Source organism: Esox lucius, chromosome 11 (genome assembly GCF_011004845.1).
Source record: "Esox lucius isolate fEsoLuc1 chromosome 11, fEsoLuc1.pri, whole genome shotgun sequence".
In the NCBI taxonomy this organism is placed as follows: Eukaryota; Metazoa; Chordata; class Actinopteri; order Esociformes; family Esocidae; genus Esox; species Esox lucius.
The window spans coordinates 32,175,394-32,197,102 of NC_047579.1; the positions used below are offsets into that span (position 1 = coordinate 32,175,394).

At 41.8% G+C, this 21,709-nt stretch overlaps 1 protein-coding gene across 2 annotated transcripts in view; it reads left to right on the top strand.

The window, feature by feature from the left end:
• cacna1ia (calcium voltage-gated channel subunit alpha1 Ia) overlaps positions 1-21,709 on the top strand; it is a 217,447-nt gene that overhangs the window by 46,603 nt on the left and 149,135 nt on the right. For both annotated transcript variants that reach the window (XM_020051158.3, XM_034295186.1), the window contains exon 2: positions 12,851-13,118. In XM_020051158.3, coding sequence (XP_019906717.1) covers positions 12,868-13,118 — 251 coding nt within the window. In that variant the 5' untranslated portion in view covers positions 12,851-12,867. The remainder of the gene's footprint in view (positions 1-12,850; positions 13,119-21,709) is intronic.

The following is a 21,709-nucleotide window of genomic DNA, read 5'->3' on the forward strand; positions in this document are numbered from 1 at the left end:
TCCTGAATTTAGAGAGGGGAGTTTTCTCTTGCTGCTCCAAAGGATTTTGTGAGTTTCAAATGGGAGCCAGAATGAACAGAGGAGCAGGTAATGTGGTGGAACTCAGGCCAGCTAAACACCAGGTGGGCCATGGTTTTCTGGAGTTGAAGTATTTTGGTGGCACATGAAGGGAACCCGACCAGCAATATTTGTTTGATTAAAAACAAATACAAATCTTGAAAGATATATACTTCTATATTTCTCAATAGGCTAAACTGTCAAAGGTTTTCTCAAAGTTTCTATTAAATTACTCAAATGTTGTTACATTATGTTGGGCAGTGGCGTTTCTAGCCTGTACAGTATGGCCCCCCCATATAAATATCAACATACCAACAGAAACAAATTGTGCTATATAAATTCAAATATAATATAATCTTTTAACTATTACCCTTTTGCTAACAAAAAATACACAAATAAAACTAAATTGCACAAAGCCTAGATGTCTCCTCATCCCAGACAGTGCCAGAGGATGCTTCAAAATCTTTCAGAAGTGCTCCTGAATTTGCATTGAAATATAGTATATGAGATGATATAAACGACATAGCAACAAAAAGCAAGCTGTACTGTAGATGAAAACAAAAAGTCCACTCACCATTATGATTATCATTTAAAAACAAAGTCCATTCTCCTGTCCTTTTATGAAATGGATCTATGGCAGGTTCATGTAGCTTGTCTTTTGACCTTTAATCTGAAATAAGTTATTTTTCGATTGAGATCAAAGCCAGGGCTGAGAGCCGTGCCATCGCCATCCTTACCTACACTTACTGCAAAAAGCAAGCCAGCTAACTAGGCACAAGCGTGAGAAAAGAAGATAAGGCTCGCTATTGGCTCTGAATTGGTGACGTATACTTAGGCTCTCTAGAGGGCCTTGAGACATCAAACAATTGTCCCACCTATTACAAGACAATTTTGTATTGGTAAATCAGTGAAAACAAATTAATATATAAAAATATAGAGAGATTTATATCTATTTGTAGGCCCTATCTGAGTGCGTAGAGCGCCCTGACGGTTCCCCAATGCATTTCAGTGTTACAGTATAGGAGCTTTCATTCCTTTCAATGGAAGGGTTCTCTCAATGGCTGATGGTAATGCCTGACACTGTTGCGTATAATGTAGCAGAGCCATTAGTTCTCCCTCATCAGCCCTGCCTTCTGCTGTCCCTCCCTCCCTCTTCCTCCCTCTCCCTTTCTCTCTTTACTCTTTTCTGTTCATGCCCCTCTCTCTCCCCTCTTTCTGGTCAGTCATTTTTCCTCGTCAAGTTTGCCTCCTTTTTCATATGCTAATTAAATTATGACCTTACACTGGCACACCTGCAGCTATGTTCGTTTTGTCTGCAGCTCCTGGAGTCATGCGGTGTGCAGTCAGTCCACGGTTAACACCTCGCTTAATACATAGCAGTATGGAGCTAGCCAGTTACTTTACATCCTAAGCACCTGCACTGATCTGTCAAACTTACCTACCCACCTGTTAGAGATATGATGGAGTTCAATGGCAGAGGAAATCAACTGGAATGTTTTATGGACATATAAAGTGGAAAAAGTTCTGACATGATTTCTCATTCTTTTAAATCACAAAAACATGGCATTTTAACATGGGTGTGTAGACTTTATATATCCACTATATGTGAACACTGCAAACCACAACTAGGTAAAAAAAACAGATATTCTATATAAAAACTATTAATAAATACCTTCACAGCGTTTAATTAAACATACGTTTGATTTATTGTGTTGTGTTGGTACATTTGGGAACACTTGTAGTTATATTGTTTGTTATTTTACAGCCTGATTCCGCCATGTTAAAAACAAGATTATGCAGTCAATTAACTGTTTTCTTTTTTAACTAGGTATATATTTGTCAGTCAAGAATTGTTTCAAATGCAATAAAACGTTATTGGCAGGTTAAGAAACAACTGGAAAATTATCAGACAATAATTTTGTATGAGCTTCTATGTAGAACGTAACTTGATCAATTACCTGTTTACATTATGTCCATTTAGTTCTAATGGGTATGTTCCAGAGAGTCTTTATCATTTGCCTGGTCATGTCCATTTAGTTCTAATGGGTATGTTCCATTGAGTCTTTATCGTTTACCTGGTCGTGTCCATTTAGATTTAATGGGTATGTTCCAGAGAGTCTTCATCATTTGCCTGGTCATGTCCATTTAGTTCTAATGGTTATGTTCCATTGAGTCTTTATCATTTACCTGGTCGTGTCCATTTAGTTTTCATGGGTATGTTCCAGAGAGTCTTTATCATTTACCTGGTCGTGTCCATTTAGTTCTGATGGGTATGTTCCATTGAGTCTTTATCATTTACCTGGTCGTGTCCATTTAGTTCTAATGGGTTGTTCTAGAGAGTCTTTATCATTTACCTGGTCGTATCCATTTAGTTCTAATGGGTATGTTCCAGAGAGTCTTTATCATTTACCTGATCATGTCCATTTAGTTCTAATGGGTATGTTCCAGAGAGTCTTTATCATTTACCTGGTCGTGTCCATTTAGTTCTAAGGGGTATGTTCCAGTGAGTCTTTATGATATACCTGGTCATGACCACCTTAGATGACCACCTGGTCTGTCTTATAGCAGAACAATGGGTCTGTCTCTAAGGGGATCACCTGTTCTGTCTCATAGATGACTACCTGGTCTGTCTCTAAGGGGATCACCTGTTCTGTCTCATAGATGACCACCTGGTCTGTCTCTAAGGGGATCACCTGTTCTGTCTCATAGATTACCACCTGGTCTGTCTCTAAGGGGATCACCTGGTCTGTCTCTAAGGGGATCACCTGTTCTGTCTCATAGATGACCACCTGGTCTGTCTCTAAGGGGATCACCTGGTCTCTCACTAAGGGAATCACCTGTTCTGTCTCATAGATGACTACCTGGTCTGTCTCTATGGGAATCACCTTTTTTGTCTCATAGATGACCACCTGGTCTGTCTCTAAGGGAATCACCTTTTCTGTCTCATAGATTACCACCTGGTCTGTCTCTATGGAGAACACCTGGTCTGTCTCTAAGGAGAACCCCTGGTCTGTCTCTAAGGAGACCACTTGATCTGTTTCTGAGGGGATCACCTGTTCTGTCTCATAGATGACCACCTGGTCTGTCTCTAAGGGGATCACCTGGTCTGTCTCATAGATGACCACCTGGTCTGTCTCTAAGGGGATCACCTGGTCTGTCTTATAGATGACCACCTGGTCTGTCTCTATGAAGAACACCTGATCAGTCTCTATGGAGAACTCCTGATCTGTCTTTAAGGAGAACCCCTGGTCTGTCCCTAAGAAGACCACCTGGTCTGTGTCTGAGGAGACTACCTGGCTTGTCTCTGATCCTATTACAACTGAATAACCGCATGGAGGGATTGGCCATTGACAGCCATGTTTGACTGAAACCTGTACCAGTGTACCAGTGTACCAGTGTACCAGTGTACCAGTGTACCAGTGTACCAGTGTACCGTTGTGGGGTCCTTTCTACCAGTCTCCCTCAGCTGCCCTTAGACCTCGGATGGCAATTGCTAAGTGGAAATTATATCATATGAATAAACAGGATTAGAACTATCAAGGAGAGAGGTAGGGGGAGAAAGAAAATAGGGGATGAGAGGGAACGCAAAGGGGAAAAGCAGAGGAGGAGGGAAAGGCAGAAAGGACTGCACTGTTTAGTGAGACTGAACACAGACGGCAGCAGTACCAGAGTGGGACGAGGACGACACCTGCCAGTGTCAAATGGAGATTGATGAGCCTTACTGTGGCACTGACAACATCAGAGCAATCAACCAACAGACAACCACTGCTGTCGCTGTGTGTGCTAAAACAGACAAATCCAATCACTGCACTCCATTAGGGTAGCAAGAAACACGCACAGACCCTCACACAAACACACACAGACACACACTCACACAAACACACACAGACATACACTCACACCAACGGGTGGCTCTGTGGCAGACAAACGGATGCCAATTCATTGTAGGAGGTGGATGGTCGGCTGAGCTCTAATAGTAAATCATTGAAGGCATTATGGGGCTTTCCCTCCGTCTCTTATAGATCTGTACAGGGAATAAATCAGTCAATAACACACACACATGCACACACACACACACACACTGCCATTTTCATAGGACGTAGTGTCTTCCGTTTTAAATCAGTTAATATTGTGGCCAGTGGAGACAAAGACACATTTTCAAGTATACACTAAATAAATTGAATTTAATTGAACTGAGAAATAACTTAATTACTGATCTATTTGGGCTAAATGAGAAATCCTATATACTTATAGTAGTCAAGACAGGTCAACAACAGTGACCTTGTTACACCTTCTAGGCATTTCTAGTGTTTGCCTAGTTAAGTCCAGTGCACGTTTTCTTCATTACGGGTGCCATTAATGTCATCTCTCTTCCACACTCTTCTCTTGTTCCTAAACTCTCAGCTTCGCTTAATATTGTGGGTCCCAGTAACTTTCTAATGTGTGTCTGTCCGGTCTGTCTGCCCTTCATGTAGTCATCCAAATTATTTTGAAGAAGAAAGTCATTTGTTTACAATACAGTATCTGCAACATTTAACAATGTGTGAAAATACTTTTTTAAATTGAATATCTATCATGATGTTATTATTATTGTATCTTTTTCATCCCAGTTTTTTATCCCCCAAATCCGTGCTCTCCAATTTGTAATTATTATACAGTTTGTGATTAATTTGCAAATACATTTGCACTGGGCCTATTTGCATACATTCATATATTAATATAAATGAGTCAAACAGGCCAGCAACCACCAGAAACCTACTTGGTCTAACAGCCTACAGCTCTCCACTGCCCTGTCTAGACGGCCTCATTAATTACTGTTGTTGTCATGTTCTCTTGCATAATTCAACAAGAGGACATACTCCCATCCATCTATAAAAAATAGATGTACACATTTCTGTTCATACTTTACACTGTTTGCAATATCAAGCATAATAATATTGCTAAATTCCTTCATTTTTTTTACCTCTTTCCTGCATTGTAAATGTCAGAAGTAAAATCTGACCACTATGTAATATTTCTTCATGATAACAATAACAATTTTATTGAGGTACTCATCTAATTTCTGATATACCTGCCAGCATAGTAAAACAGACCATAGTGTGCTCTAAAACATGAACAGATACTAGAAAATGAATTAAATATTTAAATTGGCATTACTTAAAACATTTTATTTTTTGTTTACATGAACCAAACAGGAATTATACATCTAAAATGTATATGGAGTTAATACAAAACAATATTCAAATTTGTATCTAGGGCAATTGAATCTGAAGTAATAAGAAGTATTTCTCACTTGAGAGTACAAGCACATCACCAAAAAGGGCTGAATTAACTTTGTCCCAAAGTCAATCTGAAACTGGCCTTTTCACAAATTCCCAACCTATGCCTTGAGGTAGGAATGAGGTAACCACTGGCATCATTTGAATAGAGGATATGCTGCCTGTGCTTTACATATCCTTACTACCTAGATAGCTAAGATAATTAACTAACTTGTTGCTTTTTGCGGACAATATAGTTATGTTCCCTGGCTAGTTAGATGGTGATAATGATGTAAAAATGTATTAATGAGAGGGCTGCTTTCTTGGTGAATTGTACTTTTGAAGTTTTTCTTGAAATGTACGCAAAGTTGCCATCATTATCACAATAAAATCGTAATTGAGCTTTGACAGATTGCAAGGTTGTCATTTGCGACCAAAGTCAGTCAGAAAAAGCAAATTATGCTAATGTTAGCTAGCTAAGATTTGGTGGACTCCCCTCAATATACCAAAATGAGCAATCAAAACAGTATTCTGATGGAAATGCAATCCATGGATAGAGCGTCTTATTCAGGCAACCATAAAACAAAATACACAAAAAATCCCTTCAAAGGAGCAAGTCTATTTGTTAATTCTAAGCATATCATATCTGCACTTAAAGATTAAAAAAAATATTTCAGTAAAATGCAATTTTCAAATTTAAAATTTTAGATTCATTAAATGCCATCAACGCAGCCACATTCTTGTAAATGCTGCGGCAAACCATTGTCAGTGTTCATATTGGCAGAGTGAAAAAAATCTAACCGAGCGTTTTTAAAATGCCAGCCAGCACAGGATAAAATATCAAGACAGGGATTTTTGCAACTCTCAAAACTATTCCAGTTTATCTAAAAACAAGAGATCCTCAGGTGGTCGAGTCTTGCCCATTTCTACCTCATGTCAGCCAGTGAGTCCACATTAGCCATGTTGGACAGACCATAATTCTACGGCTATTAGCAAGTTAACGCTAATGAACCATCAGAGTGCTAAGGTAGCATAAGCCATAAACAAGAGTATACTGTAGCCCTGCCTCATAGACAGCATTGCTGTTACACATTCACCCACTTGTGCACACAATCACACATGCTCTCAGAGAGCACCACTACATGGCTGATGCTGTTGTACAAGATTAGTGTGATGGGTCTAACAAATCATTGTAATCCACAGGAGCCAGTCTGTAGAGCTGGCCTCTGACACACTCTTCATTACAGGGACCGTCTGAGGAGAAATGGAGGAAGAGATTGGAGGGGGAGGGTGGAAGTGGGATATAGACAGGGAGGAAGAGAGTGGAGGGGAAGGTGCAAGTGGGATATAGACAGGGAGAAGGAGAGTGGAGGGGAAGGTGGCAGTGGGATATAGACAGGGAGGAAGAGAGTGGAGGGGAAGGTGGCAGTGGGATATAGACAGGGAGGAAGAGAGTGGAGGGGAAGGTGGCAGTGGGATATAGACAGGGAGGAAGAGAGTGGAGGGGAAGGTGGCAGTGGGATATAGACAGGGAGGAAGAGAGTGGAGGGGAAGGTGGCAGTGGGATATAGACAGGGAGGAAGAGAGTGGAGGGGAAGGTGGCAGTGGGATATAATCACGGAGGAAGATAAAGGAGGGAGCAGGAGCGTTGTACAACCTAAAAAAATTTAGGGCAAATATTGACAATTCTGTATTTTTTTTTAAACCCGAAAAACTTTTCCCGCTATGATCAGGAGCAATAATGATCATTAATATTTCTGTAAAGATTTTACATTTTCCTGCATAGCTCATCTAAGCCACCCTATTTAACAGTTTTTACATGTTTTTCATGACAATAGACATTGATTCTTCAAGAAATGTTACGGATATTTTAAAGTTAAGTTCAACTAGCAAACTGTTAGAGCATCAAAAACCAATTTTTCATCTGCAGACATTTCAAAGAGTTAGCAGATGAGGTATACGTGTAAGTATGCAGGAAAATATTCATATTTAAAACTTGGAATCTTTGATATTAACACATATTTTCTATATCCTCCTTATTGTTAAGAAATGATATAAAAAATTGACATTCACCGGCAGCTAAAATAAAAAATAAAAACGGTAATTAATCATACATAAAATGTGCACGTGTCCCTAGTCTACACTGAACATATTCAAAGTCAGTAAAGACAGTTAACTTTGATTTTGGTCTACTTAAGAAGGTGGTCTTCGCTGCTTAGCTCATTGACTTTCAATGAGACAAAAAAATGAAGTAGCTGAAGTTCTTGTTTATCTCTGCTCTATAAACAGGATCAATGCACCTCTGAGGGAACCAACCAGGGAATTTGGTGTAGTGGCATCATTTTTCAGTCAGTGTGCCCCCTCAAAACATTTGATGACAGATTGTCTTATAAACAGTTCTAAATAAACATAGGCATAAATATGAAGTTAAGTAGTTTGTTTAGAACAAGATAAATCTTTGGGGGCAAGTGCCCCAGACTCCCCTAAGTGCATGACACCTCTGGGATGGAGGGGTAATTTGACAGGGAGGAAGAATCACTACACAATTACTATAAATCACATGTCTTTGTCTCATAGAAGCTGACAAATCTAGATAATGACGCTCACAACATAACATGTGTTAGTCTGCCATATGTTCTTACCACGACTGGAATCATTTCAATGTGCTGCATCATTTTTGGCACAGACAAGGCTGTTTGGATCCAAGAGTTAAATTGATTTGCTGTTTGATGTTGTGTTGAAGTGTCTTTTTAGGTAGATCTGTCAACATTATTATTATTTTGTATTTCTAAACATAATATGTAAATGCCTGTTCTACAGAATGGTGTAGGCTACTGTAGCAGAATGGGTAAGCTGCAGAAATCCAACCACATCAAATGCCTACTGTATTTAGGCCTGAGGAATGCTTTGTAGTCAAGACTCTCCATTCAATTTACCTTGCATCGTTCCTCCATTTACATGAGTTGCTTGCTGCTTGGTACTCCCGGCCAGCTCCACGACCCTGCGGTCATCACGTGCCGTTATAACAGTAAGGCAGCTGGCAACACTTGAAGTGTCCAACTTATTGCAGCTGTATCTTGGCGTCACAGCCTGTCATGGAATAATGCCGACACACACGTTTCTAGAATCCTCCTTTTGGCATCTCATCCTTCCCGAGGTGGAGTTGTCTAGAGGCGTAATATTCCTTTCACATTAGTTGTGCTAGTCATTAAATATATTTGTCTTTATCTTTGTTTTTTCTCATCCTTTTCATCCTTCCTCCATCTCTTTCACTGACTCCCTCACAAGGAGCACATGGGTCGTTACGTTTGAAAAGCAGGAGCAAAGTCTAGTTAACGAGTTGTGTGGAGTTTATGAAAATGCATCTAATGGGAGTTAGCGTTAGCATTGAGGATCAGACAGGAGATAGACTCTGAACTATTCAACGCTACTGGCAGGCACATTTTAATGGTACATGGGGCTAGGGAAATCAGGGCAAAGTTAGTCATTATTCATGTTTTTTTTGTGTATGTTACATTTGTCTGGAGTGCTGAGCGATTAGTGCTTTTTGGGGTCAGTTTGGTTTCAGTGCCATTATTACAACATAATTGTGATTTACTGTTTTATTTTTTTGAATAAATGACAGTAAATGATTTGTGGGGTTGGTTGTGTTCCCTGCCAAACACTTGACTAAGTTTCTTCACTCATTAGATACGTCAGGGCCTTTTCTTCTCTCTCCTCCACCTCTCTTACTTGACAACAATACCTTCCCCCTCAGGCAACACCTGCCTTTTTCTTGACAATGACAGCGAGTTGAATTTTGTAGCAACAGTGAATTAAATAGGCTGATAGAAGCTAAATAAGGGCAGTTACTGCCCATTACTGTAGTGTTAAAGCCTCCTTTTTTTTCTACTAGATGGTTTTAGTATTTCATTAAAACCAGTCATTATTGTCTCATTCCAACTTTTTTAGCTGTCAGACAGCCACTAGTAGCCTGACAACCATAATGTCCTCCGTCTGTTCTGCCCTTAGCTAGGTTGTTGGTTGGACATCTACTTTACAGTAGCTAGTTGCCTAATGTTACAACCTACTTGCCAGATGAAGTCATATTGGTGATTAAGTTCTATGAAGTGAATACTGCATACTTTCAAGACTGCTTATTAAAGCACAGAGAGGTCTATATTTGTTTAACGCTTATTTGTGATTTATTAAACGTTTATTTGTGATTTATTTGTTACCATGTGGAATTGTTTTAAGACTTATATACCAAGGATTTATCTATTTGATATAGAGTTTTAAGAATTTTTGGCATTCCCAAAAATAATTGTAAAACAATTAAATGTGATTTTACAGTATTGTGAAAAAAGAAATCATTCATAACTTCAGCTGTGAAAGTCAAAGCCACAAACTGTGAAGACTGGTGTGTGTACTGTACTTGTAAATTATATAGGTTGAATAGTATACAGACTAATGGATCATTCTTGCAATGAAATACATTAATATGGGCAGATTTGTCAGACTGACACAATGTAATCGGTTACAATATGTTTTAGCCCTTATAGTTAACTCCACAGTTTGTCTGAAATTGGTTAACACTGACTAATGATACTACAACTCCCTAAATCTCAGGGTCTGACAGTTTTGATCTAATTTATCAAATGGCAAATACAATGAGATAGATATGTCTTGATGTGGTTAACTAATGTGATAGATATGTCTTGATGTGGTTAACATAGTCCTGTTAGCCTCTATGATCCACATGGCTGATTACTGAGAGCCAGAGCGAAGGGAGAGAAACTGTTCAAGAGGCTGAACTCTTTGGTCATGAATGACCTGAAGTGCCAACCAGCCATCTGCCTGCCAGAGTAGAATTGTATTTAGTACTGCTACAGTAATACAACATAATCACAAGGTTTGTTAGTGTATAGCATGTCCCCATAGGGAGTCGTGTCTTAAAGTGATGCTAATAGAACTACCTCCTGCCTGTGCTAAATACACACACATGTGTATGACCAACACCATTGGGAAATAATTGTATGAGGAATTAATGCACTGTTCTGAGTTTGCATTCATTTACTAGGCTACTTATAATGATACTTCCATATAAGTAGCCTTCCTTCCTTAAATTAGTCTGAGTGCTATAGTAATACTAATTCCTTAGTTAATATATATCTTTTTAAATCTGAGAGTAGTGAAACAGATAATCAACAACGGCACACAGCAGTGAGAAAGTGGAGCAGGGAGCAAGTAAGAATAGCACATGTTACCAGGTAGGCTTGCTAGCGGTGCTATTTTTCTAACCTACTTTTTATCTTATATGAAAATGGCTAGCTAACATTACTAGGCCGGATAATTGAAGACGCTGGGGAGCACATATTCATTATCATAAAAAAAGTTCAAACTTGAATACAGGTTAAACATGAGGTTCAACAATTCAAATATAGTCCAGGATGTAATTACCACTTCTCCATTTTTATTTCCTGTCTTAATATTGTTTTGAAAAATTACTTTACAAAAATGAGGGCCAGGTTGACATTGTTGAGGGCTGTGTCACATTGCTCTCTTGGGACTTCTTGTGGTAGATCGGGGGCCTGCAAGCTCAGTCATGTTTTTGGGTAGAGAATGTGACCTTATCCTGTACAGTTTAGTTGTCAAATACTTCCATCTTGAGCCAACGGTGTGATAAGAATTATAAAGTTTATGAAGCATGACGGAAAGCCATAAATGTGGAACCAAGGAAAATATTTGAATATAAAAATAATTATACCACTCTTTTCAGAGTACCTCGATTCTGTTTTACAACACTTCCTGTGCCTCATAACACTGACATTGGGGTCTATATTCCAACGCCAGTCAAAACACCAGATCATAAACTGGTTGCTCCACTTTTCATGGTTTCATTACACAATCCAATCGATTTGAGTCTTCCTATTTTTCTGATGTAGTCACAGAAAACCTTTTCTGAAGGTAAATTAAATATGATCTATTATTATCATGATAGAAATTAGGTGCATAACGCTGAACAAGGGGCCGGGTGGAAATGAATCAGTAATAAGGTAACGTAGAGCCCACTGCTATTGTAATCCACTTTACACTGCACAAAGTAATATTTTGTGTGTGTGTGTGTGTGTGTGACAGTGGAAGAGCTTGTTTGCATCAGTGTGTTGACTGGAGTGGAAGGCAGAGAGATAATGTTTGCTCTCCACAGGCTCCCTTCCGAATGTGGCACTGAATGGGTGATTATGTATGTTACCCCAATTTAAAATGATAACGTGTGTGTGTGTGTTAGAATGTGTGATTGTGTGTGTCATGGTTTGTGTGTTCAAGAAGGACTGCAAGGTAGATTATATATATGAGTGTGTTTGTGTGTGTGTGTGTGTGTGTGTGTGTGTGTGTGTGTGTGTGTGTGTGTGTGTGTATATACATTTGTGTATATGTCCCGTACCAACATTTTGACCACACATTTGTCTGGAACTGTTTCTATGTGTTTATGAATATTGTTGTATATGGATGTATGTCTATATGAATGAAAGAAAAGAGATTTATAGCAATACATATTAAGTCTACTCCCTTTAATCTCTCTTCTTTCTCTCCTAACTTCTTTACACCTCTATTTTTCTCTCCTTCTGACTCTCCTCTCTTAGTGAATCTGACGGAATCTCTCCTCCCTCTTTTTTAAACCTCTTTACTGTCAACATTGCTCAAATAACTCTGTAGTTTCCCTGAACGGCTTTGTCACCGTGGAAGTCAGACTGAAGAGCCCAGTATTACACCCAGACGTCCTCACTAGATGGGATGCGGTCACCCCCAATGACAAAGAGTTAACGGGAGAGCACTGGGTGTCATTCACTACAATATCTCTTCTAATAACTCTGGCCTTTCAAAGTTTACAGTACTGCAGTGAGGCTTTTGATTCAGTAGCTGTAGTTTCTTCATCCTGACACAGACCACACAGTTTTAGATGATTGCTGGTCTTAATTTCATGGATTATAATATGTTATTATAATCTGAATAAAGTATTCATTGGCAATATGTTGATAATCTCCAAATGACGTTAGACATTTTAGTTTATCTCCACAAACTGACTATAACACACACACACGTACACACAGACAAAAGCAAACAGAAAAACATGATCACTGTAAGAGTAAAATAAAAAAAACACTGGCTGTGCTTAACCACTGTGTGCTAGAACGATCTGTGTTTCTGTTGCGTTGTTGGCTCCTTGCCTGTGCCTGGCTCTGTTCCTGATCTTACTGCTCTTAGTTAAAGTAGTGGAGACTGCTGAGGCACAGTATGTTAAATTACACATTCAATTAGACCCTGGCTGGCTGGGGTAGCCGCTACAACCTCCATGTCTGTCTGTCTGTCGGTCTGTCTGTCTTTCTGAACTGACATGTCACTGTAATGCCGGCAAGTTGGATTTTAGTAGAGGCTGTTGTTAACAGCACAGTAAATATTTTACATTCTCCAGATACATATGAAATGCAGTTATGTAGTCAGTGTTTTTGTTTCCCTCACCCATCTCTCGTGCCCTCCCTCCCTCTCTCCCCCAGACCTCTGCAGCGCTGCCATGACGAGTGAGGAGTGTCCCGTTCCGCTAGGGGCTGTGTCCCCGGGGGGGGCGGGGCTCTGCGAGGACTACGGCCCGGTGCAGTCGGAGGACGTCATCGAGGAGGCGGGAGGGGCGGGAGATGATGTCAGCATGGGCAGTGACCTCAGCACATTGGTGGTGCCGTTCCCTGAGCTGGCGCCCGTGGTTTTCTTCTGCCTCAAACAGACCACGTGTCCCCGAAGCTGGTGCATACGCATGGTGTCCAGCCCATATCCTTTACTACTGCCAGGACCACATCTGACCCTTGACCCACAACCCCCAGTTCAGTCAACTCCTACGCTACAATGTTGTTTGCCTTATATGGATCACTAACACAAATTCATATGCTATCCCAGACTCACATCCTATGTGACCTCCAAATCATATTCTCCTCTACAAAACAATTCAAATCGGTTCCTCTCCACCTCTCCTCGCAAAGCTTCAACCTCTCCCCACCTCGCCTCACTTCTCCTCATCTCTCCTCACCTCTCTTCATATCTCTCTACCTTTCTCCAACTCTCCTTGCTTTACTCCAATTCCTCTCTCCACCCTTTCCTCAACAAGCTCCATCTCTCTTTCCCTTTGTCCACCTTTCTCCACTGCTCCTTACCAAGCTCCACCTCTCATTACAAAGCTCCACCTCCCTTCACCTCTCATTGACTTACTCCACTTCTCATCACCTACTCCTCTCTAGCTACATCTTCCTCTCTAATGTAACTTACAGTCCCCTTCTGAATCATAGAGGTCCCCTCTAATCTTTAACCTCTTGCCCACCTTTACCTTTGCCCTCTCCGTTCCCTATGGCCAGACCCGTCTTCCTCCTGATCTGGTGTGAGGAAGTCAACCTCTCTCTTCGTCCAATCACCTGCGTTGATCCACTTAGTAGTGCTTTATGAGGAAGAAGTTGACCTGGCAAATGTATACATGTTTGCTGTGCCCTGACAGACTGTGACTAAAGATATGTTTGCTTCAGTAGGTGTGTGTGTGGGGGTCTCAGTGAGTGAGTCCATCTGACTGTGTGTGTGGACAGAAACACACTTTCCCCTGGCTGACACAGGTGGTACTGTGTGTAGTGAATGCTGAATTGTCCCTAACCATTCATGCTGTTTAGTCTTTGATGTACTTGAGGGAATTGAGGGATTATTATGGCTTTCTGTTTTCTGAGATCAATGTGTGTGCTTGTGTGTGTGCTTGTGTGTGTATTTGCGTGTGTACGTGTAAATGTTTGTGTGTGATCTTCCTCTTGGACTCACACAGCACTCACTTAAAATCCAGCCGTTTGTCCAGGTGAGAAAAACAAGGTGCATGTAGGGACTAATACATGAAAAGCTGCCATTAGGGGCAATGTTGAGCAGAATTCCAGTTAAATAGACTGGCAGTTTGCTGGGTGTGATTAAGCGATCACCCCAAGAGTATTCAATTCCACTGCCTGACACATTCCATTTGGCTTTGTTTAACCCTTTTTCCAAACTTCTATTTCTTCATCTCTCTCTCCCTGTGTCTCCCTCCTTCTCGCTCTCCCTCTATTTTTCTCCCTCTTTCTTTCACTTGACCTTCTATCTTGCGCTCTCTCTGTGACCACTGTGTCCACCACAATACGTAACATTCCTTTTCTACCTTTTCCCAGATCAATAGCTCGGTCTAATACTCACTGGGACACACACGTATGGATGGACACACACTCAGACAAACATATAAAAGAGATAAATAGCCAATGATGCCCTCCCACGCCAGTCAGTCAGGCCTGCCTACGAAAGAGAAGCAGCCCTCCCACTGTTCCTTTTGTCTCCATTTGTCTTTTAGCCCCTCCTCTTCATTTCTCTTTGGAACTTTAGCTGCCACTTCCTTCCCCTGTACTCCCTCAGTCCATCTCTCCCATGTCTGTTCCTTCCATCTGTCCATCTCTCCCCTGTGTGTTCCTTCTATATCTGTCCATCTCTCCCCTGCATGTTCCTTCTATATCTGTCCATCTCTCCCCTGCATGTTCCTTCTATATCTGTCCATCTCTCCTCTGTCTGTTCCTTCTATATCTGTCCATCTCTCCTCTGTCTGTTCCTTCTATATCTGTCCATCTCTCCCCTGTCTGTTCCTTCTACATCTGTCCATCTCTCCCCTGTCTGTTCCTTCTATATCTGTCCATCTCTCCCCTTATCTGTCCCCTGTTTGTCCCACTCCTCTCTCCCCTGTCTGTCTGTGTCTCCCCTGTCTGTCAGTCTCTCCCTCCCTCCCTCCCCTGATGTATCTCTCCTGTCTGTCTCTCGTTCCCCTGACTGTCTTTTCTCCTCTCTTCCAACCATCCTGTCTCTCCTCTAGTCATCCTACCATCACACTGTCCTATCTCCTGTTTCTCCTGCACATCCCCCTCTGCAGGTATTGACCCAGATCCCTGGAACTGATTGGAGATTAGATGTGTCTAGGTATGATATATGATGTGAGATTAGATATGTCTTGCATGGCACTCACTCACCTTCACTAGCCTCATCACCATGCAACACACGTCAGACTGGGAGAGAGTCAGGCTGAGAAATGAGCAAGCTTCTCAGCTATGGCCTAATATGATTAAGAAGATAATGCAATCCTAACTCCCCAGAGGCGCAGACACTCTGGAGAGATAGGAGACTGGCAAGTTTGGGGGGAGGTACAGTAACCAAACAAGATTGATTGAAGGAGGTACTGTAAACCAAACAAGACTGAAAGGGGGAGGTATTGTAAACCAAACAAGACTGAACAGAGGACGTACTGTAAACCAAACAAGACTGATCGAAGGGAGGTTTTGTAAACCAAACAAGACTGGTCTGAGGAGGTATTGTAAACCAAACAAGACTGAAAAGGGTAGGTACTGTAAACCAAACAAGACTGAAAAGGGTAGGTACTGTAAACCAAACAAGACTGAAAAGGGTAGGTACTGTAAACCAAACAAGACTGAAAAGGGTAGGTACTGTAAACCAAACAAGACTGAAAAGGGTAGGTACTGTAAACCAAACAAGACTGAACAGAGGAGGTACGGTAACTAAACAAGACTGAATGGAGGAGGTAAAGTAACCAAACAGGACTGAAAGGAGGAAGTTGTTTATAAAAGGATAACCTGCGGGTAAGCTTTCAAAACACCCACAGAATGTTTTGACAGCTGGGATGTGGATGGAATTTCCATATTACATGGCGTTGGACTACTCCTCAGTAGAGGTCTTGAAGTTTGTGGTCCAATCAACTTTTATAAGGCGGAAACAGCAACATTCTTCAATTCACTGTCTAAAGCACTCATAGATCGCTGGTGAACACTCTTAATAGAAACACATACACTTCAGTATAGATTTCATTTGTAAACAGGGTAAGAGCTAAATTACTTGTCTGGAACTTTGGTGTATCAAGGTGATATTAACCAGTATCCTTCCTCCTGCTGAATGCGAGGGTTTATTCTGTTGGACATGAAGGGAGGGAAGCCCATTTGGTAGATAAGCTTTTACTTTAGTGTCTCTTTGCCACTTCATAAGAATTCCAGTATTGGAGTATCTATGTTTCCAGTAACTAGGAGTAGTAGAGTAGTGATGTTGTTTAAGATTGTTCAGGAAATGTGTTTGTTCTGTGAAATTTGTTTGATCACAAACCTAAACCGTTAAGTCACCCACCTGGAAGTAAATGCCTTAACAATACATTTCATACACATCATTTTCACACACACACCCTCTTCTAGAAATGTCCAAATCTGAAGTGAAATGAAATGTCGGATTCTGAAGTGAATTTGGGATATGTTTTTGATATTTGATTACATGCCGCCAATACGCTACATGACTCATGCCTATCTCTATTGTGAGTGTCTGATAGATGATATTCGCAATCAATACATCCTTTTGTACCCCTCCTTCACTCTGTTCTCTCCCTCTCCTTTCTCTCTCCCCTAATCCTGATTGGCTCACATGGACTTCTAGAGGAGTTAGCGTCATCCGCGGTCTGTGATTCACTTTGTCTCTGACAGCTTGTTACCGCCATGGTGACGGATATCCACACACCTGAGATAGCCATCACTAACTGTCTCTTCCAAGGACTACCACCTGGGTTCTCTCCCTCCATGTTCCTTTCTGTCTTTATTTCTCTCACTTTCTCTCCCCATCCTTCTCTCTGGCACATTACTTCCTCATCCATCTATTGACTCTATTTACTCAATCACTTCACTCTCCACATTTTCTTCCTTTGCTCCCCCTTTTCTCCACTTCCCCGACATCTCCTGTGCATTTGACTGCTTCCTTCTGTCGTCTCCTCACATTTCTCTCTCTCTCTCTCTCCCCTCATTGTCAGCCACTCAAGGGAAACTCTCTAATGTGAGGGTTTTATCACAGAGTGTTAATGTAATTATTGGAAAGAGTTGCTCTCTTTCTCTCTTGCTCGCTTATTCTCTCTCTCCCTTTTCACCGTCACCTGCCTCTAATTTGACTGTCAGTTGCCCCCCTCCCTTCCCCACATCACCCCCCCCCCAACACACACACATACACACCCATCCCTCATTTTCTCTCCGCCTTCCTCTTCACAGAACTCTGTCTTCTCCAGACTTGACTCCATTAGAGCCTGCAAGCTCTATGTATCTCCATGACTGACTGAGCTCGAGAGGCTATTTAGTGCCTCCGCAGAGATCTGACACCACACCAGGTAACACATAGTCAGTGGCTGGGATCAGGCGCAACCAGCCAATCAGGCCACATGTCCCCTCTGTGGGTGTGATGATGAAGTCTGTTAATGAGATCTGATGAAGTTCTTGTCAGGGAATGTGCTGTGTGGACATGGAGAACTCTCTGTGTTCCCCTCAGTCTTCCGTTCATCTCCTTCCCGGTACTGCACGGTGTAGTCATGACCACTCAGCTACCTACCAGGTAAGTCCCGCAGTCCTCTGCTATGTAGTGATGATCATCAACCCTGTCCACAGCTGTGGATTTATGGATTGAAGATTCCTTCTAGAGTTTTCTGTTTTGCCTCCCCCCATACAATTGAAATAATCCTGAAACCCAGTCTCTATCATCCATTAAACCAGTGAATCTAAGGTAAACGTATATACACATACAGACAGACACAGAGACACACACACTACTGACTGTTTCACTGACTGTACACTGAACAAACAGCCCCATCACTGTAAAATCAGAGCTTTAGAATGCTAACACTTACTAAACAATGAACAAACAGCCCCATCACTGTAAAACCATAGCTTTAGAATGCTAACACTTACTAAACAATGAACAAACAGCCCCATCACTGTAAAACCATAGCTTTAGAATGATAACACTTACTAAACAATAAACAAACAGCCCTATCCCTGTAAAACCACAGCTTAAGGACGCAAACATGTACTAAACAATGAACAAACAGCCCTATCTCTGTAAAACCAGTTTTAGGATGTTAACACTTACTAGATACTAAACAAACTTTACTATCACTGTAAAACCACAGCTTTAGGATGCTAACAGTTACTAAGTACTTAAATACTGAAATACTTTAAATGTGTCAAGCAATTTAGAATTTCAATGAGCACACGTCACAGTGTTTAGGTTGTAAACACCAGACCATGTTTATTCGCTTAAATTTTTTTTGAACTAATGTGTTCAAGGCATTTATGTTTTGATCACTAAAACACAGGCTGAGTGTGTGTTAACAGAGTATGGTGTACAGCCATATTTGCATAATTCCAGGCCTGCCTTTGGAGTAAACGTGAAATATCCACCCATGACTGTGTTTGTTAGACAGCTTTGTACATTTAAAATGCATTTTCCTGAAGCATTCAAGCGGCTGCCAAAGTGAATGTGTTTGAATTCCAACTAAACCCATTATGCCCACATATTATACATTTCATAGCATTTTTAGTTATGATCTAGTTACCTTTGATGTTATGATAAAAAGATCCTGGCTCACTGGACCAGTTCACAGCCGCTAGTCACGATTTGTTGGTTTATGTAGTAATTGGTAATACCGGCAAGAATCCAACAAGAGTGTCCTGCAAATAACAACTATCTCAGAAACAGGCGCAATACAGCCAACCCCTCAATGACTGGATGAGCTTAGGACTATTTTACTTATTTTACTCATTTATACAGGATCAAAATATCAATGTGCACGTGAAAACGAAACTATACACTACCCTAAAGATGTTTTGGCATCCTGGGTAATTCTGAACTAAAAAGGTTATGAAAAAGACCCATTGTTTTTTAGCAGCTCAGTATTACACTCTAATAATCATGGGAATCTAATCCATCCACATGAGATTGTCCAGGAAGGATTCAGATGTACTTAGGCAAATTGGGGTTTGACATGTAGGTCATAAACACATTTCATGGTTGTACAGCAATGTAAATGTGACACAAACATTCACACCGATTAACATTCACACATGTGCAGGGGACACAAAAGCATTTCACATGCATATGCACGCATGAATGCAAACATGCATACACACGCCTACGTATCCGTTCATGGTTCTTCATGTGTGTTCTACAGCGTCTCTCTGTCTTCGGCGTCTGTCTATCTGCCTGTCTACCTGATTCTCTTTATTATTCTAACATCATATAGTAAGGATGATCTATCTACTTAATTCTAACCTGTAAAAGAGAGAAACCCAGGGAACGGACACAGAGGCTATGATCAGGGCCCTGGAGGGCGTTGTATTAACTAACAGACAAGTGCAAGGGACGAAGGTGATGGGGAAATCAAGACCAAAGGTCAAACCCCTTTTCAGTGGAGGCGGTTTGGGAGGAATGGCTGCTGGCAGGAGCCCTCAAATACCTCCTCAGACGAGGTTTCAATAGGAGTCGGGTGTGTTGAGGTGGGGCTGGCCCATCTGGTAGCTACCTGAATCTTTCAATGTTTAACAGAGAATCTGACGGACAGATTGTGTCTAATTTCACGAGGTGTGTCCCAGGATACTCCTAGTGCCTCAGCTTGCTCTGCCGGGGTCCTGGGAGGTTGGTCTGGCTCTGCCGGGGTCCTGGGAGGTTGGTCTGGCTCTGCCGGGGTCCTGGGAGGTTGGTCTGGCTCTGCCGGGGTCCTGGGAGGTTTGTCTGGCTCTGTCGGGGTGCTTGGAGGTTTGTCTGGCCCTGCTGGAGTGCTTGGAGGTTTGTCTGGCCCTGCTGGAGTGCTTGGAGGTTTGTCTGGCCCTGCTGGAGTGCTTGGAGGTTTGTCTGGCCCTGCTGGAGTGCTTGGAGGTTTGTCTGGCCCTGCTGGAGTGCTTGGAGGTTTGTCTGGCCCTGTTGGAGTGCTTGGAGGTTTGTCTGGCTCTGCTGGAGTGCTGGGAGGTTTGTCTGGCCCTGTTGGAGTGCTTGGAGGTTCGCCTGGCTCTGTCGGGGTGCTTGAAGGTTCGCCTGGCCCTGCTGGAGTCCTTGGAGGCTCCTGTGGCGCAGCTGGGGCTCTGGGTATCTCCTAGGCCACACCTTAAAAAAATTGGAATGATTTATCTACCTAAATCTCTGTTTTATTCTAACCTCATAGAATTAGAAGACCCTCCTTGTGTCCATCATCTATATTCTCTGTACGCAGCCTACTATAAAGCATCCTCCACCCTCCCCTATGCCCTCCATCTCTCGTCCGTCACGTTACCCAAGTGACCTCCACCCTGATTGACGGAGCGAGAGAATGGAAGAGAGGGGAAAAATACAGCACAATTGGTTACTTTGTTCCTGCAGGTGCACATGTAGCACCTAGCTGTTGTCATTACGTGTTATTCAGAGGTGTCCTGGCTCATTCAATCCCCCTCTGGTTTCAGTGTGTCTGTCAGAGCCTGCCTGTTCCTGTGCCTTTATGTGCCTCTGTGGTATGCGTGTTGAATGAAGATGGTGTTTAAATGGCTGTTTGATGGGCTCTGTTAACCCCGTGGCTCCTGGCTGGGCCTGTGAGTGGGTGGGGAGAGGACGACACGCTTCGCTGAATACGGCATGACTGGCGCTACAACACCGCAGCTGGAGACAATAGGATGACTCAATGATAAAAGCTCTTGTGGACTAGGCTTAATGGAGTGCCTTTTAGATTGCCTGTCAGAAGCATTGTCTGGTTGTACTGTGGGAAGCCTTCAGTTTCTTACTTTATGTTGCTGTTGATGTCCATGTTTCTCACAGTCTAGGCTGGGTTAATGTTAAGGTTTTTGCAGGGCTGGAGCCCTTCTGTCCAACGCTGTTCAGGGAAAAACTATTTGTGTTTACTATTTTTGACTTTACTGTTCCCTACAAAGATTATCGCCATTTGAGTAGCATGTGACTCATGGGCCAAATATAGGATAGCGCTAGTTGAGTTCACAGACATACAATAACCCACAGGAGGGTTTGCTCTAGAAGGGTTATGTGAACTGTTGTGCTTTTAAATTCATGGGAATGCTTTAAAGTCCTGCCAGTGTTGACTTGAATGGGAAGTTCAAATGCCTACCGCTGAAAAATTTAAGGCTAATCTGTCAGTCGACAATTTTCTTTCTCTAAGTATTGAGATAAGCTATTAGAATAGAGGAAATGAAAAAAAGAAAACACATGCAAAGCTCAAGATCAATGTACAGTATCCATTTTATTTGAGATGTTCCTTTATAGTGTCAACCAAAAGCTGATGTTTTTCAGTTGCCCAAGACAGCAGATGAAATAGTGAAGTTCTGTTATATTTTGGGGTTTGGGGTCATACATTAGGATCAGGGGTCATGGTAAGAGTCCCCCTGATTCAAGGAAGGGGTACTGTATGTCTGATCCGCAGCTGACCTCTGAGAGATCAAAGCTTTTGTTGGTTCTCTCTCAGCTTTTCCCCCCTTAAAGTTGAACTGTTCAAAGAAAGAGAGGGAAGAGGTGAGAGTTATTCATGGATCCAGTTGATA